Source organism: Cynoglossus semilaevis, chromosome 8 (genome assembly GCF_000523025.1).
Source record: "Cynoglossus semilaevis isolate Cse_v1.0 chromosome 8, Cse_v1.0, whole genome shotgun sequence".
Classification (NCBI taxonomy): Eukaryota; Metazoa; Chordata; class Actinopteri; order Pleuronectiformes; family Cynoglossidae; genus Cynoglossus; species Cynoglossus semilaevis.
The window spans coordinates 3863320-3886905 of NC_024314.1; the positions used below are offsets into that span (position 1 = coordinate 3863320).

At 40.1% G+C, this 23586-nt stretch overlaps 1 protein-coding gene across 10 annotated transcripts in view; it reads left to right on the top strand.

The window, feature by feature from the left end:
* The window catches only part of LOC103381632 (SRC kinase signaling inhibitor 1), a 73821-nt gene that overhangs the window by 23199 nt on the left and 27036 nt on the right, over nucleotides 1–23586 (top strand). For 8 of the 10 annotated variants that reach the window (XM_025057577.1, XM_025057576.1, XM_025057579.1 and 5 more), the window contains exons 5-6: nucleotides 6692–7014; nucleotides 16052–16078. In XM_025057577.1, coding sequence (XP_024913345.1) covers nucleotides 6692–7014; nucleotides 16052–16078 — 350 coding nt within the window. Of the gene's footprint in view, nucleotides 1–6691; nucleotides 7015–9530; nucleotides 10054–16051; nucleotides 16079–23586 lie in introns of those variants that run through there. The other 2 variants (XM_025057586.1, XM_025057582.1) reach the window with 2 other exon arrangements.

The window sequence follows — 23586 nt, forward strand, 5'->3', positions numbered from 1 at the left end:
AACTCCAATACATCCTGCTGACCCCAAAGGTCTCCAACACATTTTGAACTTGGAATAGAAGACACTAAAAATGAAAAATAAAGGCAGGAAAATAGCTGTCGGGGCAGCAGCCTTAGGACTAGTCACATACAGTAAATTCTCACAAATGGTGCAGAAACATGTTAACCTGCTGTGTAAATATACTGAGTGATAAATTGGATAGTGATGTCTTCGCCTTTAGGTCCAGTCTACAAATTGGCCAGTGAGACATGGAGCCAGAATGAGTCTCTTCCCTCACTGTCTATTTGTCTGTGTAGGTTCTCAGTCATCCAGGTCATTTAATCCCAAAAATAGTTACATCAAAAGTAGACTGGACAAAGTGTTCAGTTCTGTTCAGTTCTGTTCAGTTCAAACTGAAGAAGCCTCTTGGATGAGAGGTGAGACGTCTTAAAAAATCCTACTCACTCTCTATTATTGGTGACATGCTATATAGAGTATATATACTGCATATACTGCAAAATCTATTTTCAAGAGTTTTTAGAGTCAGAGTTGTAATTGGCTTCAACAATACAGTACACAGTATAAACTTCAACAAGTTTATACTGTGTCCTTATATTTCTGCCTCCTCAGTGTCAGGTACCTCCCGGAGGGAGAGCAGATTCCAGTTTAAACTTTCAAACATGTCTCACTAAACTCTGTCATCTATATTTCTCACTCACGATCCAAACTAAGGCCTGTACGTTGTGTCTGCTGCGGGCTAAGGATTTATGTTCGGAGAGAAAGATGAATATTTATGCCTCAAATTAGCGCTGTACTGCTGCCGTTGCTGTGTAGGACACGCTAGTTGTAATACATTGTGTTCTGTAAAGAGAAGGAAACTGAGGCGTGGGCAGACTGAGGAGCAGAGACGCTGATGTTGACAAGAGCTCTGCTCCCCCCCCCACACACACACAGCAGAGCACAGTTTTCCAAAGACTTCTACTGTTTGTCTTGAGCACTTCTCCAAATTTCGGCCTTGGGCCAGTGTTTCCTGCCTGTTTGGATCTTTAGGACCCAGATAGCATATGTGGTTGTCTGTTCAACCTCAGGAAAAAAGAGCTTTGATTAAAACTGTTTGTTTTTTATCTTTTTATTTGAATTCTGTTGTTACAGCTCACATATATGAGCTAATTCTTTTTGTCCATTCACCATTAGCTTCATCTTTTATTTCTGTAATTTAGTTACCATATCATCCTTATGCTGCATTACAGACATAGCCATTTTCCTACTAGTTCACATTTTAACACAAAAAATAGGGAAAGTAGAAAATGACTTGAAGCTATTTAAACCAAACTTAAGCCCTAAAAATGTAAGCTTCAAAAAATAAAGTAAAAAATTATTGGTTTTGACAAAAAAGAACTAAAATACATTTTTACTGTCCTGCTAATAGCCAATTTGCCCTTCCTAAAAATACCACCGTAAACAAGAGGAGCATACTGCACAACAGTGTTCCGGTTCTTTATTTAAATGAAGGATTTGAATGAGGGATTTCTGTCATCCCATAAACACTGTTACACAGCTCCATCAGCTCCACATACAGTCTCTGTCTGTGCTCATGACAGGAATCAGTCAGAGCCTAATGCAGAGAGTCTGAAGTCAAGTGTCCTTCAGGCCTGTGTTCTCTGCAGCTGTAGGATGAAGAGTAATGCGTGGTTGTGATCTTGAGCCAAACAGAGTGAAACTGTTTTGTGTGCGGTTGATGAACCACCACGTTCGTTGTAGAGGTATTTTTTAAAAAGTCACTACAGTATTTTAAGTGGTTCCATACATTTTAATTTGGATCCACCTGCTTGGAATGCACTGCAGAGGACAGAAAATAAATCCTGAGGTCAAACCAAGTGATGGAGGCCACACTTGTTCACTGGTCCATAGCGGGCCACCATGTTCATGTGGGTCACATGAGTGTATTCAGACTCAGACTTACTTCACAGACTCCCTGCCAGGATCAGTTAAGAGACATTTCGTATCAGCGGGGGCGGCTCTTCTTCTAAATATAGCACACTTGGTGTTCTGCTGTCTGATCTTGTTTGGGTCTTATTTTAATTTGGAAGTGCCCTGGAGAGCTGGATATTATAATTTGTGGACGGAGGAGCCTTATATTTCTTCACTCATTCTTGCTGCAGTGTCTCCAGTTTGTATTAATAGACTTCGATGAATAGAAAATCTATGAGGAAGAAAAAGAGGAGAGAGGGAGGATGGAAAATCAACTCAGCTCTAGTTGATTACTGTACACCCCTGCAGCTGCTGAAATATTTACATAATAATGCCTTAAGACTGTGTATAGGTTATTACAGAGAAAAATAAGTATTCACTAAATTGGTGTATAACTATTAAGATCGGGCTAAAGTTTGTCATGTAAAAGGCCTTTCTTTGTCATCAAGTTAAATAATTACACCAACTTTAATATAAATTGACTCTGTGTTTATGAGCAGTGGTGCACACGACATAAACAGGAGTTATAATGTGTCTACCTCATTAACCTGGGTGTCACATTAAACACGAAGGAAAAAATTATTTGTGCTAAATTTAAGCGGTGCAGGCGTGAACATTAATCACCACACTTTGACCAGATAAAAGCTAACTAAACGACGGGCAACTGTGGCCAAGGTTGAACCACCAAAACACACACACACCCCCATGCATCCAGCAGTTCTGTAATGAGAAATGTCTTTTGGAACAGCTCCCAGTCTCTGTGAAAAATGGCTTCAGTGGCACACTGACAATCACTCACTTGGTTTTTAAGTCTTCCCTCTCTACTATAATGAACCCACAACACTGAATCATGTGCTCAGTCTCACATTGGACCTTGTGTGTCCGTGGGTGTGCGTCTAGGCGGCCGTGTAGAGGACAAACATATATTACTGTGTGTAATTAGTTACACCCAGAGCCGGTGATTTAAACCAGGGTTTTGATGTACTGCTCGCAGATTAAAATCAGGACTGATGTATAAGAAGTTGGTGGAACCTGAGTCAGCACTTCGGTTCACTTCACACTGAATGAACTTGGTTTCTTTCCTGAAAGAAAACTATATGCAGAATTTTTTAAAACAGTGTTTACAAATGTACAGATCTGAAACCCACAGTATGGATTTTCTTCCAGCAGCATCAGCTTTGTTTAATCATTTAAGAGATTTGACAGTTTGACTAAAGTGACACAATTAAAGTGGAATTCATCAGCCAGGCTGCTAGATCTGTTAGCTGCAGTGGAGGCATTAATAAGTGAGGGGGTGCTGGGAGCAAGCTGGGCAGAGGTGGCAGCCCATTAACTACCACCAGGAGCAATAATGACTGAGATGGTGGAGACAATACAGCACACAAGGCTGTAGCTGGTTTTCACACATGGCTGAGTAATGTCATTACTGGGGTAACAGGTAGTAATGTGTGCAGTATGTGTACAGTTAGTACAACAGGCCTCAGGCTGGGGGGAGGCGGGGAGGGGGGGTGAGACAATAAAAGGCCTTACGGACAGGGAAGTAATTATTTTTAAGTATTATATCAGTAAAGGTCAGATGAGTAAATCAGTGTATTCACTGAAACACATTATTTAGTATCATAAAACCAGACAGAACAACATGTATTCAGGCTCATTACTACAGTTGTCATGACATTTAATGCCCTTTGTCTGTGAAGCAACAGTTTTCATTGATGTAACAATTCTTTTTTCAGTTGTAACTTTACCTGGGGGTTCTAGAAACAGGGGGTGGATCCTCATAGCTGTTATAGGAGAGTAGGGGGTAGTCAGCAAAGCAAATTTATTTTAGGTTATTATTAAAATTCTAAATTTTCTTCTTAACGTGCCACAGTAGGGATGTTGGACTAATTAGTACTTTAATTTCCTGTGTCCATTGAGAATATAAGGGTTTCTTTTTTGTTTTAAAGCAATGTACTGTTAACATTTGAATGTATTGACAGTGTAGAAAAGAAAACCTCTGTTAAACAGGTGGCTGAGATGTCGTTAAGGCAGCAGGGCAGATTATAGATGTACGTGCTGCTGTTTAAACCTTGGATAAATCACAGCCAAGTACAGGATACATCTGTTCACATCAGAACTGTTCCAGGGTTCTTTCGAAGGAAACGTCTTCATTCAGTTTCAGCAGATAGTGTCACAGTGTGTCTCCAGGTGAAATAAATCCTCAGACCCACAAACACTGCTGAAAACATTGCAGGGCTTTTCTCAAGGTGTCACATGAATTACACTGATGACCTCTTGTTTTGACGTTCACTCCCTCCGTTTCCCACAGACCTCCCTCCTCTGTAACAGCATTTCTTTAAATCCCTGCATGGGTAGGCAGCAGTTGCTGCTGCTGCTCTCAAAAGATTTATATCTGTGACCAAATCAAACATTTTGTTCTGTCAGCAGACACTACAGCTACAATGTCAGTATATACAGGGGCTGTATTTCAGAAACTGTACTTTTCCTCAGTATTATAGGTAGTATATATTTTGTTTTGGATATGATTTTTCTGTTTTTGTTGCATATTTTATTCGTGATAAATACAGGAAACGGGAAAGTAAATAATCAGAAAAAAAAAAGAAAAGACAAAACTTAATTACATTTCTAATTACTTACTTCATACATCAGTTCTTACCTGGTTTAACTGTTCTTCACCTATTCCCAATCTCTAGCGTTTTATTTATCATTGGTCACAAGAGGGCACTAAATCATTCCCCATACACAGAGACATCACCTCCATCACTGTGTCACTTCTCCTTCACTGACTTTGATTCTCATGTTCTGCTCTCATACATGTAACAGGATCTTGGTTTGTTTTGTTTTTCTTCCCTCAGGTTTGACACTTTGGTTTGTTAGAACACACAGATGTTGTAGCTGTTTTTATAATGGCTACATGTTGCCAGAGGTGTGTGTGTGTATACTTCAGTGTGTGTGTGTGTGTTTAGGACAGGAAGATGTTTGCTGAACATGTGTGTGTGCCTGTTGCTGAGGAACAGAATCATGGATGCATGCATGGTTTTGCTGCAGGAGGGAGGGAGGTGAGTCGTCACATTAACACCGTCTCTGCTGCTCTCTACAGCTCTGTGCTGTACCCACAGTGCGCCGGGACTCTGGCATTTTCACTTTCTCGCACATCATACAGGGTTAGGCTTTTTTTTTTTTTTTTAATTAATTCTTCTTTCCATGTCGTACATCTGTGTAACCAGGCTAAAATGTTCACAGTCAAAAACATAGCAGGTATTGTTTTAAAGCGACAAAAATGCTACTGACGTCTCTGAGGAGGTCATTAAGTTAATTATTAAGTTATTAATTGGAACTACTTAAATAGGAGAAATCATGAAAAGTTTAAAAGTTAAATAAAGAGAATATTATTATCCTTTTGCTAACTTAATTAATGTAATAAATAATAATGAATAAATGATAAAATATTGTGAAATATTCATGTTGAATGGATTAGTAGAAAATAAATGAAACAGACTGTTAACTTATTATGTACGTAATAATCTCCCATTTCTAAAATCATATTCACTATAATTGTTTGGAGGATATGCCTAATTGAAATGGCAGATTACTTGGAGTATTTATTTTAAAAAGTCTTGAGGAAGTGACAAATAGGAGGTTGTAAAGTTTGAAAACAAACGCTTACATACGTGAGCTGGTCAGAAAAATGAGTAACAGACACCTCTATCCACCAGTGGAGACCAGACACTGATGGCAGTGATTGTGGTTGATGGTCTGGAGGATGAGGAATGATGAATCTGATAACGCAGCCGTGACTGGGTGGAGATGGGAAATGAGAGCCATGCGTTTCGGAAGCACCAACGATCTGGAGCAGAAACAAAACAGCTTCACAGAGACATGATGGCAGTAAATGATAGAGTTGATTTGTTGATGCGATGTAAGATATAAACAATACCAGATGAAGGACAGCTGATCTCTCAATTGTCAGGAAGTCAGTGTATGTGGGGAGACAAAGCAAGGAGAGGACTAGTCAAGTGAGTCAAGGTGTTGTGTTTCTGACCTAACTGCTGTATGTACAGTAGCACTGTAGCTGTTTTAGAAAGGTTAGCCAAAAATTGGTGTTTTTGAAAAACAGACAAAAATACTGTGTAGCATTTTAGTATGCTGGGGCTCAGTGGTTAAGGAAGCAGACTTGGGTCTGGAAGGTTCGAGTCCACCCTCTGCCAAGTTACCACTGAGGTGCTCTGAGCGTGGCACTGTCCCCACACACTGCTCCCCTTAAAACTGCCCACTGTTCACTTTGGTGATGGGTTAAAAGCAGAGGTCACATTTGGTTGTGTGCAGTGGTGAGCTGTGTCACAATGACAAGGAGTTCACTTTCTTCCTTTAGTAAATGCTACACAGTATCAGTATTATTTAGTAAATTACCCTTTAAATGATCATTGTAAAACTTTTGAAATAATATTCTTTGAGGTGAGAAAATACATTTTAGCAAAGCATATTTTAAAAACCAAAACGTGTCCCAGTGCCAGGATCGAGCCTAGGACTGTATGGTGGACATGCCTGGTTAAAAAGCATCTTCTTTAACTTCTCACCTGATAGAAATCTGTTCTTATTGATTTCTAGATCATTTTTTCAAATCTAGCAAAATTTGTGAAATAACATCTATCGTCAAAATATCAATGAATCAGTATTCTTCTCACCAACTGATTCAAAAAACATACAAGTGTCTAATCTGTCTTTAATTCCCAACCTGCAGGTCGAGAAAAGAGAAAAAGTCCCATGATCTCTGCCAGTGATGCCGAGTTCCCGCGGGACTACCACACCCTGGCTGCCGGGGGCACCCGTGGGGCCCGCAGGTTTGCCGAAAATGCCAATGGGGGGTTCACATCCTCCTCCCTGGACCGCCGCCACAACTCTGTGGCTGCCAAGAGCCTGGAGGCCCTAAACAGCATCCACAAGGCGGACATAGAGCGGCAGCGGGACGCATTAGTGGACCTCCAAAAGAACAAGTTCTCCAACAGTTCTGGAAGCATGTCCCAGGGATCTGCTGCAGGAACTGCTGCTGCTGTCGGGCGACAGGTATCTGTTTAACTGTTGTTTTATTTGTTTACTATTTTTTTTGCATCTCAGCAATAAGACATCTCTGTTACCATGGCAATTAACTTCTTGTTAATTGGTTCTGGTCTTGGTTCTGATTCTCCTGAGAACCAGCAGACTATGGTACTCCCCCTGAACCAAAGTAAGCCTCATCATGTTCATGGTTGCAGTGTATAAACGGCTGTCTTTTTCTATAAAGTAAACATCAGCTGTTGTTGTTATGTAGCAAACTCATACACATGACATTGTGTCAGGAACTTCTCCACTCCAGAACACAGTCCTTTGGGAAAACTGAAAAAGAAAAAGTACAGCAAATCATGATGCATTAAAATGTCAAAACTAAACATTATGGAGTGTGGAGACGGAGCTGAGCCTTTCTTTAAAGCTGCAGATTCTTTGACTTCCTAGGTTTAGAGCCGTCTGTGTCAGTTCAAATTTGTATTTGAAAAAAAGATGAAGCAGCTGTCAGTGAAATACTGATGTTTTTCCAAATGTGTCACATACAGTAGTTGAAACCTCTGAATCTGACAGCATAGACTGTGTACATTAGTGTTTGGAAATATACACTATATTTATTATATAATCTATTATATATATTTGGTAAATACCCAACTAACTGTGTTATTAGGGATTAGGGAATCAGCTCCAGTCACTGGAAGCTGTTTAGCTCTTAGCCACAAATAATATGGTGTGTATGGACCTGTGGACAGGAGTGTCTCTCAGTGGTTATAAGTCAGGCTTTATGTTCTGACGGTGACTGATTCTACAGCAGTGCTATGGTACGGCTGAGCTGTTAGGGACCGTGTTCCTCTTTTGACAGAGAATTTGTTGTGTTTGATAGGACCATAATAAATGATACTCAGTGGGAATGCACTGTATGAATCAATCAGAATTACAGAGCAGTGTGTGCAAGGAAAAAAGCCTCCCTCTCTCTCTCACACACTCTCTTACCCCCCTCTGTCTATATACATATATGTATATTCTGTATATATTCTGAGGATGTTCAGTCACTGTGTGTGTTTTAATGCAGATGTGCCTTCACTTCAGTGTATAATAACAAACCCAGAGGAAAGTACTGCCTTGAGGGAGGAGGAATGAGCTCCCCATGAGTGCATTCTGTGTCCACATGTGAGAGATTTTCTTTTGTCAGAGATAACCAGAGCACATGGGTAGACCTGGAAGCCCACACAAGTGCATTATGTGGCGAGATGCCTGCAGCATCACACAGTTGACGCTTTTTCCCCCCCTGACACTCAGTAAGGCTCAGTAATGGACTTTTTTATTCTTAGTGGTTATTATCTGAGAAGGTATGCGATGAAATTGAAGGAGAAAAGTGCAAAGCTGATGAGATAGAAATACATTTTAAAATGTGCTTTTTCCCCTCACTTTGGCTCTGTTTTCCCCAGTAAGATGATATGATGTCTGCTCAGTAATTGTACTGTTACTGTGGAGCCGAAATGCTTTTTGGTCTGGCTCATCTCTGCTATTGGAGGCAGGGGAGCACTTGCTGCAAGGACTCTGACCAAATCCTCTAAAGCTCCCTAATTAACACACTGAATCCTGATGGTTTACTTACACGTTCACACTTTTGTACAGTTTACTCAAACACACTGCACGTCTGATGCTCTCCAACCATATTTTAGAAAGATTAAATCGGTCCAATGCTCCTTTTGGCTGTAGACATAAACATTTATTTAGAAAACTTCGTTACATTTTTATTTTATTTTGTCAAAAGTCAGTTTTGTGCTGCTGGTTTATTAGGTATAACATATTTAAAATATGTATTATGGCTCAGAAATCAATATCAAGTTTTATACTGTACTCTAGAACTGTATAGTTATGTTTATCTGCAGGGCATTGTGCTCTGCCTGTATTTTCTTTTTTCCCTCTTGTTTTTTTTGCATTAGTTTTTGTAAAAAAAAAAGTGTAAAAATGACAGTGTTTAGCAACAGCTACTGTAAATTTGATTCAGTCTAAGTCTTTTGAGTTATTAGCTAGTTCCAAAGTGAACTGTCTTAATCTAAATTTAGATGTCAAGATTTTTTTAGTTAACTAATTTTAGATTAGATTTAGTTTAAAATGACTAAAATGCATAATGTAGTTTTTTTTACATTAAAATTGACTTAACATGTATGCAATTAATAGGAAACTGACAGAGATGAAGAATTTAGAAGGAAACTCCCAGAACAGAGCTGCATTTATAGCATCCCCTGCAGGAGAGAAGGTTTTTACGTTTTTTAGAAACACCCACTCAGAATTTCTTTATGTCTGAATCTTTATTCTAGTCAATCTATTGTCAATGTTCTAATTTGACTGATTCTAACTTGTCACCAACTTCTCACGACACAGTCTCTCCATTCTTTACTATTCCTCATTCAAACCTCCGTCAGGTTCTGTCCATCCTGCCCCGGTCGTCCAGCTCCTCCTCCCTCTCCACCCACTCTGTCCTCTCTGTGTCTATTTACCTTAATCACTCTGTCTGTCCCCTGATAGAAAAAGGTGGAGTGAGACGTGGAGGAGGAGGTGGGCAAGAAGGGAGGGAGAGATGGTGGGAGAAACAGGTGGAGTCTGCTATCGTCATGACAACACACAGTTTCCCATATAAGGCAACTGTGTGATATCATATGGCGGGTAATGGCTGAGCTTAGACTGAGAGAGAGAGAGAGAGAGAGAGAGAGAGGTTCACACTGTACAGGGAGAAAACAGCAAAGGGAGAGAGAGAACCAGGGACAGGAGAGGAAGGAAGGAGTTTTATCGTGTCTCTCAGGGACGAGGGAGAGAGACAAGACAGGAGGAGGAGGAGGAGTAGGAGGAGGGGCAGGAAGAGATGCTAACTGCCTCATAGGCGCTACTACGGGTACCAGTGAGGGAGGACTCCTGGATCCTGTGGGCGCGGGAAAGGCACAGAGCTGCAGTGAAAAGCACAAATAAAAAAGGAATGGAGAGGGGGGAGGAGGAAGAGGGAGGCGTGCGGAGCAGGAGGATGCACCGGGCGGCCGACGTGCTCATTAAGTAGCAACGGTAACTCAGTCTCTCTCTATCTATCTCTCTCTCTTTCTCTTCCCATGTCTCTTACCCTGTCCTTGCACATTCAGCTGAGACATTTTGGGCATTCCTCTGTGGTGATACAGTGACTGTGTGTGTGTGTGTGCGTGTGTGTGTGTGACGCTGGTATGGCTGCGTGGATGTGAGGGAGTGATGTCAAGTGCAAGGGTGTGTGTGTGTGTGTGTGTTTGTATTTGGTCGCGCCTGTGTGTATGTACAGGAATATGATCAGGTGTGTGAACACTGACTGTAAAAAGCCGTGCGTATATATGTCTGTACACGTCTTTCTTACCTTTTAAAGGACCGTTTCTGTTGTTCATGGTAATTTCTAAAGACCAGTGTTCCAACGAGAACCAAAAACTGGGTTCTAGGATTCTGGCAGAACCTTAGATCTTAATAAGGATAAAGATGTGAATTGCCTGATGTTTGGCTATGGTTGTGCATCATGTAGGTTTAGTTCAGGCTAGAATTTAGCATCTAGTTGGTTCTGATGACTGAATGAAAGAAAGCCAAACCGTATGTCCATACCTTTTCCATTGATGAAGACTAGATTTACAGCCTTGAGGCTAGTTATAGTTCACTGTAGAAAACAACACGTACCTTAAGACACTGATGACAGACTGTGGTGACAATAATCCACCTGACAGTCTAAATATAATGCAGAGCTCCACTTTGATGTGCCAAACCATTGAGTAATGCCCAATATTGTAACTTTGAATATTTATTTTAGTCTATGATAATATTGATGTAGTCATGTTCCTCAACTCATAAAGAATAATTCACTATCTAGATGTGTATTACTTTACATTGCTGGTCTCCTTAAAGACTAGACCTGGTCAGCCTGTGCTTTGCTGCTGTTTTGCACATCCTCACTCTGACTGTGAATGTTCTCGCCTGAAAACTCAGATCAAAACACAAGGAAAACAGGACAGTTTGTGTTGTCACTCCCGGTCCTCCTGAGCCCAGCACCATATGTTTCTTGTGGCCCGTGTAAAATGACAGAGGAGATGAACTTTATATGATTATCTCTCTCTCTCTCTCTCTCTCGCGCCCCCCCTTTTTTTTCTCTGTGTCTGTGTGATAGTGTGTGTGTGATTCCACCTCCAGTTCTTCTCAGTCAGGTGTTGGCCAGGTGTGCTTGTGCTGCCGCAGTGATCCGTATGTGTGTGTGTGTTCATGTATGTACTGTATGTGCACATGCACATGTTCTGCACCAGGGTGAACGTGTATACAGCTGTACAGGCGTGTCAGTGTGTGCCCAAATCCACAGCTGGATCTGGGCTGTGGAGGAAATATTAGTCGACGAGTTGGGTGTAAAAAAAAATCAGTGGGTGGGTACAAAGATGGCTGCTTGGCATGCAGGTCAGCCATATATGTGTGTGTGTGTGTGTGTGTCTTTTCACGGAGTTTTTCTTTTTTTTTCCTCCTCTTCCCCCCAGTCTTCCTCTGCTCGTCTCTCTGAGCCTTGTCTGTCTTGGTGCATATGTGCACCCTGGGATTTCAGCCTAAGTGATTGAGAAATATTGCAGGCAACAATCACTGAGTCACTGTTCATAGGGGGCCAGTTTTATGTTCCAAAAAACCTCCACGTGTTGGTGCATTAAATTATCTGCCCCGCAACCTGGCAAGTGAATTTTCACCATCACCTTATGAAGCAAAACCTCCTGCCGATTGTGCTGCACACGCCTCTGTGAATTATACAGTGCATATATTAGGGATTACAACAGGGTGGGTGCTTCAGTTCACAGTTATCAGCTGTTTGTTGCTGTCGCAGTGTTTCTCAGGAGGGTGGTAATATTATCACCTATTTTCCAGTTATCAAGTACAAAGTTGTGAAGTCACTGAGTGGTACTGCTTCAGAAGGAAGTCATCAGCTATTCAAAAGGCTTTTTGCTTTGTTTTTTAAGAGATTCTTTGAGTTTTATTATTCTTTGATAAAATAAAGCAAAACAAAGAGAAACTGATTAGAAATCTAGTTTAATTAGGTGCAGTTCGAATTTGTTTGTTGTCGATGGAACTTTGCTATTCCACAGTTAACAAAACAAAGAACTACTTTGGAGCATTAAAACACGCACCGCAGCTGCCCACTACAGCATAGATAATTATAGGAAAGACTGTGTAGGCAGAGTACTTTATTCACAAACACCTGTGCTTTAAAACAATTTCTGGAAAAACCTGAAAACACATTGGTTTTTATATGTGAATGTCAAGACTGCTGAAAAATGAACAGTAAAAGAGTTTGGATAAAGTATTCCTTACTGCAGTTTTTGATTTAAACATAATAGGATTTCACTCAATGGATTAGCCAATGCAGGTCTGTGACTGCTGTGTAAATGTAGCATGTGTCAGGTCAGGTTGTTGGTTAAAATTGGCAGGATGCATACAACTCTCTGGCAATGTCTAGTTCTAGAGTAGAATTTATAGTCAGGGTAAACAGGGGCGTCCACACTTTTTAGACTTGGGAGCTACTTTTCAAATGACCGGGGTAAAGTGACCTACCTACATTGAAAACTATAAATACTTATTTACTACTTTGATTAAATGGCAGTAGTTGTATGGCACAATGCCGTCTGACTCAATACTTCTATGGCCCTTACTTTAGCCTTAGTGATTAGCATCTTAAAATAGAATTAAATCTCTCATTATTTATGTATTTATTTATTTTTGTTTCTTTAAATGTAATTGCTCAGGATCTACCAGCACTCCCTTTGAGATCTACTGGTAGATCCCGATCTACTTATTGGGCACCCCTGGTCTAGTTAAATTCAAGTCTAAGGTCACGCACAAATGTAGACTGTGCATTCTTGCAGTCCAGAGTGGGAATGGAGTGAAATGTAAGTAAGGAAATAATTGGGCTGAAAATTGCCCGGTGACCTTTAGTCAACTTACACTTCCTTGTTGAATGGATAAAAAAAGAAAAAACCCTGACATCCCTCTCTGTATGGCTGTATCTCACAGATGAGAACCTCTTTTGGTAAAAGTCTGATCTCCATTAAATTAAATTAAACTGCAAATCTGGATGTGGCCATAAGTTTTATAGACTGGTCAAAGAAAAAAAAGTTCTGGAAGTGTTGACTGCTGTGTGTGAGAGCATCAGGACACAATTCATTCATACCTTTACTTCATGGCCAGTTATTTTTGATCTTCTATACTGTAGGCATAGCTTCACGCCCTGCAGTTCTTTCCACACTGGCGTAGTATCTGTGAAATGATACCTGGATTGTGGTGTTTTGGTGTTGAATGTCTTTTTGTAGTTAAAGATTTTATGTGAAGCCTCAAGAAGTTGTGTACAGACTTGGAGCGCTGACTGTGTCTGTGCTGTTGAAGGTCCCAGAAACAGAAATATTAGGGAACTGAGAAGTAAACAGTCCCAGAAAATAGTAGTGTTAAGGTTTAATGTGCAATAAGAGAGCAGAAAGGGAACCAGATTTTTACCAGGTTTTATGGCTTCAAAGGGTTATTACTTAGCTAAAATTTCCAATCAAATAATAATAACTACCATACAGTTTAAAAAAAAAGTAAAATGAAAGAATCTTTAATTGTACTGGGAATTACCTTATCTTACCTGTTATCTTACCAGCACACAAAACCAGTAAATCATTTTTTATATTATTTGCAAACTATTTAGGCAATAAATATTGGCCACTTCATTAGGTATACGTGTCCAAGTGCCCATTGCCCAGCAGTTCAAGAAACAGGCTTGTGATCAGAGAGTTGCCCATTCAAATTCTGTGTTGAGCAATCACCAAAAAACTGATCCTTGTCCTATTAACTGGTTGCATTTTTTCAAAATCTGTCTATAAATAAATAGTCAAAATGAATATTCTAAAGCGCTGGCCCTAACTTATATATGGCATTTGTGTAATAGAAGCTCAGCTTCCATAACTACAGCACTGCATGATGCTGTTCTGTCCTGTTTGGGCGTTTTGTCGACTCTTAGCCACAGAGAATTACGGTAATTCCATCTCCTTGCTATTTCAGAGTCAGATTGCGTAAGAGTGCATCATTTGCAATGCAGTCACACCAGCAGTAATTGTCCAGCTCTGGTCAGTGGGCTCAGAGAACTGATCTAAAAGCCACACAGAGCTCTGAAATATAGGTCACCACATCCCCCGGGCCTTTTCAGGTTTTGCTCTCCTACTTCCCTGAAGTCCCGTTTCTTCTGTCCTCCTTTCCCTCTATTCTTCTTTTTACAAAAACCCCATTGAATTTAAAACTCTCTGATATCAGGTGCTAGCAGCAAGGAAAGTGAGCATACCCATGCAGCTCCGAGAACGTGCTTGAATTCAAATCCACCTACACCCTACTTTGATTATGAATATAATTATGACATAGCAGACAGTCACAACACACAGTGGAGCTCTCAGTTCTGAAGTTTCCCTGACCTAAAGTTAAAAGTCATTTTTAATGAAATCAGCGATGGCTGCAGTCAAAAATACTCCCTCTGAAATAGCTGCAAATTGTTTGTTGTGACATGGGCAGACTCTGGGTTCATACAGTAACATGGTTAGAAAAACGAGGCTTAAGGTGCAACAAAATGTATGTGAGTCAGTTCATGTGATTATATTGATTGTCAGTTCTTGTCTAATGACAGCTGCAGACACCAGCATGAGTGGAGGCCACATCTGATGATGGGCTATAAATGATGACAGAGTGATAGCATGTAGTGTTGAAATAGGAGAGGAAACATCAACTGCATTATACATTTCTTCAGCTGAAACTGATGATTTTAAACCTTATCACAAAGGGATGTGGATATGTTGTTACACTCTTACAACAAAAAGATCGGGTTTACTGGTTCGATCCCTGGCCTTATGTTTGTGCGTGGGTTTTCTCCAGATGCTGCGTTTCTTCCCACAGTTCAAAAACATGCCCGCAAACTGTCTAGTCTGTACCTATCCCTTATTCAATTACAGCTTTGATTTGCTCCAGCTGACCCCATGACCTTACAGTGTAGGGTGACTGGTAGACTGCAAAAAATGCATTGGAATCAATTGTCAAATCAACCACATTTCACACTACCCCCTTGTAGTTGTGGACATTAGTCAGTCTATAGACCGCAGGTTGAAGACCTCTGCACTACATCAACATTGAAGTCACTGAAAATGTTTGATTAATTGCAAAAAAGCAATTAGCTGCACTTAATGTCTTTAATAACAGCAGTGAAGAGCAGACAATTGGCCTGTCATCTTTTCACCAGCCTGACGTCTCTGTTTGTTCTCTCTAAGCAAAACCTCACACTTTTTGGACATTTCCAGACAAAGAGGTAGGGACATTTTAAAGCCACTTCCATAAAACTAATGTACCATTAGAACTGTTGAATTTTATGAGTCACACTCTGGTGGTGTCACTCACATAAACTCCACACTGTAAGTTAAGGACAACAAGAAGGAAGGATAAATCTGAACACCCTGGAGTAGGCACGGCTGAGGTCCAGCCCGGGGGGCAGCAGTGTCATTTTGGAACTATTGCTGGCCCATCATTTGTGTTTGTGTCTGTGTTTGTCTGGTTTAGGCCTTGACTATATTTACTTTCAATACTAATTGGTTAATTTAAAACTACACAATAGTAATAGTATACCTATAGTTTTTAAAGTGCTCTTCTTTGGGCCACAGCACATATTTTACATTAAAAAAATCCCTAATTGTTGAGCAGAATGTCTCTGACCTTCTCCCTGTGATAAAGAACTTGATTTATTCCTACAGACCTCTAAAAGTTACTCTCCCGGACATTTATGTCCCATTTTGTCTACTTTTCTACTGAATGACAAATGTTTTTTTCTCTCGGACTTACTGTTTTCCTGTCACCACTCTTGTGTTTGATGTTTTCTTTGCAGCACAACGTATGAGAAAATGTCTCTGACTAAACTGCATCCTCTCTGTCTCCCCTCCTCCCTGTTCCTCTTCCCTCTCTTTTGCTATTTGTCTCACCCTCCTCCCCACCTGTCCTTCCTCCTTACCCTGCACTCCTTTAGCAACAGCCAAACTACTGGAGCTTCAAGGTCAGTGTCAATAGTGTGTTTGTGAAATCCTCTGTGTGGATGTGTCTATGAAGGGAAAACTTTCTGTTGCACCTTTGCATGTCCACTTGCCTCTGCTGTTGCATCGACTGTTGGTCACACGCTGTTGTTGAACTCCCTCTCTTGCCTTTGCATGTCTTTCTTGGCAGCTTAACACAGCGCCTGATGAGAAATGGATACTGATTGAATGCTGGCAGGGAGGAGACACTCCCTGACTATAAATTATACATGATGCCATAGTTTGGCTTTTGCAACCTACAGCTTTCAAAGAGCATTCTGTTGTCTTACTTTCCATTGGACAAGGTTAAAAAACAATAAGCAGCTGTCCAGCATTATAATATTACTATATACTTAAATGTTGTTTAAAATCATAATTAACATTAAAATCTTAAAAAAGCTTTTAACACATTTTTTGTAGATGCATCCATAAAATGTGCCAAACTAATTTTTCTTGTGCATAAAAACCTACATAGAAATAAAACGCAAATATAACTGTTTTTGTAGTACAGTTGACATACATTGTCAATTTTCTGGGTGTCCAGTTAAATATTTGTCAACATTAAATTAAAGATTATGGTTAATTATGGCACACTTGTGCCCTTGAAATAGTCATTACTAGCATGATAACCATAACCATGCTGACTCTAGCATATACTGTATATATATACACACACACATATATATATATACACGTATATATATATATATATATATTTGTTGTTTTTTTCTGGATGCTCTACTAAGGATCTTAAGAATATATCTTATAGGAATAGAATGAGATATTCTGACTGATGGCAGATTCAACACAACCTGTTGTTTGCACAGATCTAGATCATATAAAGGTGTGTTACTCTCCTAAGAACAATGTCTAATGTAAAACATGAAGATGCTAACATGAAGATGGAGCCATTAGTGGTAGTCGGTCACTTTAAGATTATTTTCTTATTGCTCTGCTCAGTCTGCGGTTGAGTCTGCGTCACGTTCGGTTGTTTCCTGTTTCCATGACAAGGAATCCGACCCCAGCGGTGTGAAAATAGTAATGCAAAGACAAACTGCAGCCTTCAGCTTCACCTTGGTCTGGAGTGCTTTCTCCTAGGGTTACATTATACGAGAACGTTGTCATTTAAATTTGACTGTGAGATAATTATTCTCAAGAAAACAAACAGACTGGGTCGTTCAGGTCAAAGCTGCAGTGTGGTTTATTGAAGGAGGAATTGCCTTTGCAGCAATTAACAGGAATAGAGCTGTGTTTGTTTTGCAGTGGTTGTTTGTCTGTGGATTAATGAGCCTCAGAGTTTGTGTCTTAAGATATAAAGGTCTGGGGTTTTTTTTAATTCTTGTAAACAATCTTAATGACTGTCATTGATGATTTTCTGTTTTTCCACCTTTTATTGGACCATTTTTTTTCTTTTACCAATAGCAGACAGTATGTTAGGCTACTAATATAAAGTATTTGTCATTGGAAAATCAAACTGTCCTCCTGGCATTGCACTGCAGCCGTAACAACAATCCTAAATCCTGCACAAATAAAACACATATTTATCCACAACATAAAATGCCATATTAAACGAAAACACCCCAAAACAGTCTGTTAGTCTTTGGTTATTTGGATGAACCAACCACAATTAGGCATCAAAACAACTGGTCCGGTTATACAATTGATCCTAAACGCTCCTGACGGTGTTTCCTCAGTGGAAGACTATAATGCATTATTAGTTCCAGCGCAGACTTGAATACATTATACTCTAAGTGTTCAGACCCTTTTGACCCTCACACCTACACAGCCTGTGGGAGATTGTCCTGTTGTGCATATGCTAGCCTAAGCACTAACTGCAGCTAACAGCATTTACCATACAATTACTTGGTATTCTGAGAGGCTCCTCATGTACCAACTGCTGATACAGTGGATCTCCTGAGTGGCTGAGGATTTTCTCAATTGGAACAATGGAGAAGCTGCTGCTTCAGGATTTGAAGGGGTTTAACAGGTCGGCTGTGTTAGGCAGTGAATGCCATGTACCACAAGTATGAAATGACTGGTAAAAACAACAAAATAGGAGTTTATTTAATAATTATAATAGTAATAATAATAATTTATGTGATATTTTCTCATTTCCTTTACATTTCGCATTTGCGTGTTTGCATTTTCCAACCTTAAAGGAAACTGATGTGGTGATTTTCCTCATATTCTGTAAAAGAATTGATGAAATATCTTTGTTTAATCCTTCTGTCAAATATCATATTTATCAAGTTATACGCCTCTTCAGTGTGATCTAATTATACCTTTATGAAATTTCAATTGAATTACAGTCCAATAAAATGTATTAAATAAAATTCTTTTGGCATTAGCTTTATATACAAAACATTTTTTTAACATTATATGTAAATTTCTGGCACATTCTTCTCTTCTCTCACTCCTCTCATCTGTTTGGCTGGTGACGAACACACACGCGGTGCTTTTTTTTGCAGTCGCCCTTCGTTGCCAGTCTCCTGCTTATACATGATTGGTTATCCTCCCCTCTTTTCTTCCCCCTTCTCACCATTTTGAGGAGTCTTACCTCACCCCCTCTTCTCCTTCTGATGCAACAGAAGGCCCTGCAGCAATGTGTGTGTGTGTGTGTGTGTGTGTCATAACTGGTCCACTTTATTGTTTGCCAGCTCACTAAATGCAAACATGAGCACAAATGAAAGTCCCACGATCAACACACAAGTGTGTTACAGTAGCTGCTCGTGCACACAACCATTTTAATGCAAATGCACCAAAAATATGAATATTGCGCACACACACACACACACACACAGTTGTCAGTGCTGCTGCCACGCAGAATGTCAAAATTGTAATAGAGCAGAGTGCTGCATAATCTCCTCCTCCTTCAGAGCTCCCAGCTTCACTTATACAAATATCGGTTCTCCATTTAACCTCTCCTGGGTTCTCATCCTTTGGTCTGAAGTGGACAAAGTAATCACTGTCTTCTGTCTTCCCTCCATTTTCACCTTAGTGCTGAATTTAGAGGAATGTACTGCACTCCACAGTGGGTTTAGACAAGGACAGGGAGGAGCAGGGGCAGCTTCAGAGGGAGTTACCATTGTTGATCGGCCATCTTGGTTCTGAAGGGAATGCAGCTGATGGAATAGTTTACCTGTGTTTTTAACCAGTTCTTTTGATCTGGGGACCAATGCTTTGACTAATCTGGAGACTGTTACTGTCGAGTCTGAGAACAGGTGCTGAAATGAGTGTTTAGTTCTTGGTGTGCAGAGTTTGTTTATTCTTGGCAGCACAGCAGCAGGCAGACAGGCTCAAATCATTCTACACACTATACAGCCTTATTTATTGTTATGGTATGTCAGTGTAGTAAAGGCTTTTCTGCAGAGATATGTACACTGCAAAAAAAGGAAATACTAGAAAATAAGAAAAAACTAGTTACTATTTGCTCAGTGAAATGAAGAAATGAAAGTCCTAGCAGTTTATGAAATATTTGACTGAAACCAATTTGCTGTTAACATTTGACAGTACTCATTATTTTTTAGCCAGTCTTTTTTAAATGACATTGTCATGGCCAACCTACTGACTATACTAGCACACTCATGAAGGCAGTGTTTATCATAAATGACAGTTTCATTCAGTATAGTGAATTGGCAGTCCCTGTTTTATCTGTTCAGTAGTTGTTTAATTTGTTAGAGAAATGATGTTGACACAAATAGACTAGTTTCTAACTGAGCCAACACATTTTGTCTTCACTTAGTGTGTTTTTCCACAAGCACATTTTCTTCTTGTCTCTTTATAGAAAAAACGACTTTCGTCATTCATGGAGGCTGTGAGGTTTAAACATCCCTTGTCTAATCCTCACGTGTGTTGTAAAGAGAATGTGACTCGTGTGGTTTCTTCACATTGTCTCATCCCCAGACTCACCAAGCCATATTTGTCCCAGTGAGCCAGCTCATGGCCAACACAGTTCAGACGACTGCTTTTGTTCCTCTCCCGCTGTCTGGCTGTTGATATGATGCTTTGCAGTAAATCACTACTCCCTGGTCTGACTCCAAATAAAGCTGGAGTATTTTCCACCGCTAAAGGGCTTAGGAAGCTTCTGCTGCCACTGGTGATGCTGCAGTGCCAACCCATCGCTCCCTCCCCAACCCTGAAAACCCTCCACTAACACTGCACCGCGGCACGTGGCCAGAATTACTTATTGACACTTTGTTGCCATCTGTCCAAGACTGTGATGTTTGCTTGGCAGGCTGCACATTAATACCACACAACTTTGGTGGAAAGCAATAACAGGACAGGGTTTTATGTGCGAGACAATTATCCTTCACTGTGGGTTATATATCTGATGTTACACAGGGACCAGAGGAGGGACATGTCCACTCTGTGGTCTCAGCAAGTCAGAGCTGCAGAGGCCCACTTTAATGTTGATTTTACAATCAGGAGACCAGACAGATCCCACACACACATCCACATAAACCAACACACATCCAGTCTGCCAGCATCAAGGTCAAATTCACACTACAGTCACTGTACAAGTGTACAGACCCTCTGTTGGAAACTCCTCCATCTCTGACTCATCAGTTCAGTGGGGAATATCTGAGCAAGGAAGAGGCTAAGGGGGTTTCTCTGCCCACTTAAAAACTAGTGCCCTTAAGCAAGGCAATTAACCCTCCCAGCTGCTCCAGGGAAGTGGCTCTGTGGGAAATGAAACAAGACGGCAGCTGAATGAGTGTTCTGGCCCGTCCCACCTGACTCTCCCTCCATGGACAGTGTGTCACTGCCTCTTTCAGTTCGCTCTGAACTGTAGATGTCCCATTCACATGTAGTTTACTGGACTGTAGAGGCAGAATGTGATGAGACTGGTGGTAATGATTCCCAGAAAACCTGCAGTACTACCTAAAAATGTGATCAAATTTAAAATCTCAATATTATTATTCTGCTGCAGCTTCTGTCATCAAAAAGAGATTTCTCCTTTTTTGTATCAAAACACATTTTTTTCAACTATTAGCATTTAGATTTTAAACGTACAATTAATTTGCCATTATTCCTGTGAAACAGAACATGAAGGAAGTTACCTTAAGTACTAACATGCTACTTTTTTTTTACATTTCAGGAAGTGTTCTAACTGTACTGTAAATGGGGATTATAGTAGTCACTGCAGAAAAATGACATGGTCTGTGGTCTTAATGTCCATGTAATGTCTGAGACTGCAGCTGTGGCAGCTGTGTGTCCGCTATTCACTGATGGGAAAGTTTTGGTCTCATGGCCCTATTGGTGGAAGTGGAACAGTGTAGTCTTGGGTTCAGTTAAACAAACAGGACAGACACAGGGTCTCACATCATGAGTGAAGACAGTTGGACGATTCTTCTGGAGATGCGTGGAGTTGAGGTAAGTGTTTACAGCTTCACTGATAGGCACCGTGTGGTAGGACAGTTCTGGAGTTGAAAGCTGGTTCACAGTGACATTGTCTTGATGTGTCCTGATTGTTTTGTCACTGTCAGAGCTGCCTGTGTGTGTTCACAGTGTGAAACTGGGAACTGTTTTGTTGTTGTGTCACACTTGTTCTGCCGTAGTCAAAAATGTTATATTTCTATTCGTGTTCAAAGTCTAAATCCCTGTTGTCTTCTTTAATAGAACGTACGTTTAACAAGAAAGTTGCAGGTAAATTCAAAATCCTCTTTGCAACAGGGAACTGTCCAAGGTAGCAGCCAATTAAACACATATAATTATGTGTTTAATTTATGTGTTTAATTTATGTGAAATATATTTTAACGTGTCCATCCACTTGTCTAATCCATTATAAACAACAGCTACTAAAACGTGGTGTTCTCTTCAGAAAAACAAGCACATGTCTCTGTCTCCACATTCTTTATGATGCCCTTAAACTTTTTTTAAATCTATTATTGTGGTACAGAAATATGTACTGTTGCTTTGTTTGTCGAGATTATTCTCAGTGAGCTGAGAGGTGATTATAATTTACAGATTGTCTGTGGATGTTGCTAATGGCAGCCTGATAGAGGCACTTCACAACCTAGGAACCCTAAAATCAGTTGTGGTATGTTTCAATTTACCAGACTAATTCATTAGACCAATATTGTACTTTATTAAAACTCCACTCTTCATTTCATAGTCATCGACCCTGCACATAATATGTCCACGCTTCACTGGTCACCACTCAGTCATGAAGCTCAGCCAGATGTCAGCAGCTGTACAACATTAATGGGTTAAAACTAATAGAGTCATTATTATCGTAATTACCCATTTAAAGAATAGACTGGCAGCGTTGTTGTGTGGTCAGTGCAGCAGCAGGTCTGTTAAGATGGAATACACTGATCACAGTGGCTGTAGGTAAAGAGACAGGCCGGTGTTGTATGGGATATAATGCCTGTTAGATGGTTTAGGGCTTCACTTTAAGATTTCACTTTTGAAGTCACTGCAAATTAAAATTATGTAATTGCAACAATACTAAAATGTGCTGTTTTCCTAGACTTGGTCTTCCATTATTATGATTTTCTAAAGTTGTGTTTTTGGCAGGACTTTCAATTTCAGTGGACACTGATGTTTTCTGCTCACTTTGCAACAGCTGCAGTTGCACTGGAGAGACCTTGGTGTCGCCCATTATGTAGTGCGTGAGAGTGCACTTTGCTGCACTTAACACACTTGAGATGCTGGAGTCAAACAGGGACGTGATGCAGTACAGTCAGCAGAGTGGCATCTTGTTAGTGTCAGCATAGTTGGCAATTGTGTGAAATGTGTGAGCATCCTGAAATTAAATGACATTTTACACCATGTTACAAGTAAACAGTACACGTTTGTTCAAAGCTATGTTGGTTTTCAACGTTTTCTGTGATTTTTGCGTTTGAATTTTCGTGATGATTATTGGTTGGACTCCAGTTAAGGTTCAGAGAATAAAATCCATCTTTTCCTTCTTCTAGCTGCACAAAAAAAGAATTTAGACTGAATTCAGTCTCTGGGGGTCACTTTCATTTCATTTGTATTCATGCCGAAAAATGTCAATGTACGTTTTGTCTGGTTTCAATCACTGTGCATTCGGTTCTGTTCAGTTATTGACCTTAACAGAAGCAGAAAGATAAACTTGTTGATGTGAAATGTAACAAAAATTATTCCCTCTTATTCATTCCTTCTCCAGAGCAGACAGCACATCCTCTTATTGGTGACAATGTAAACTTTCTTATGAACCAGAATGTCTATTAGAGGATGTACTTCCCTTTTAGTTCTAGCGATTTTTTTGGTAGAGCTGTCATTTTTCTTTAAGCATTGTTATATTACTTATTAATTCCAGTCTCAAACCTGACACTTGTCACATGTTGTCATCTTTATAGCCGTCATTGATGTCAGTTAACCAGGCAGTTTAATTTGCAAATCAAATCCGTACGACAGATTCCTCACTGTGTTGAATTACATTTTCAGAATCACTGATAGTCCACAGTAAGAACCATTTTCATCAGCAGCAGCAGCAGTTTCCTGCCACTGCAGCTGATATGAC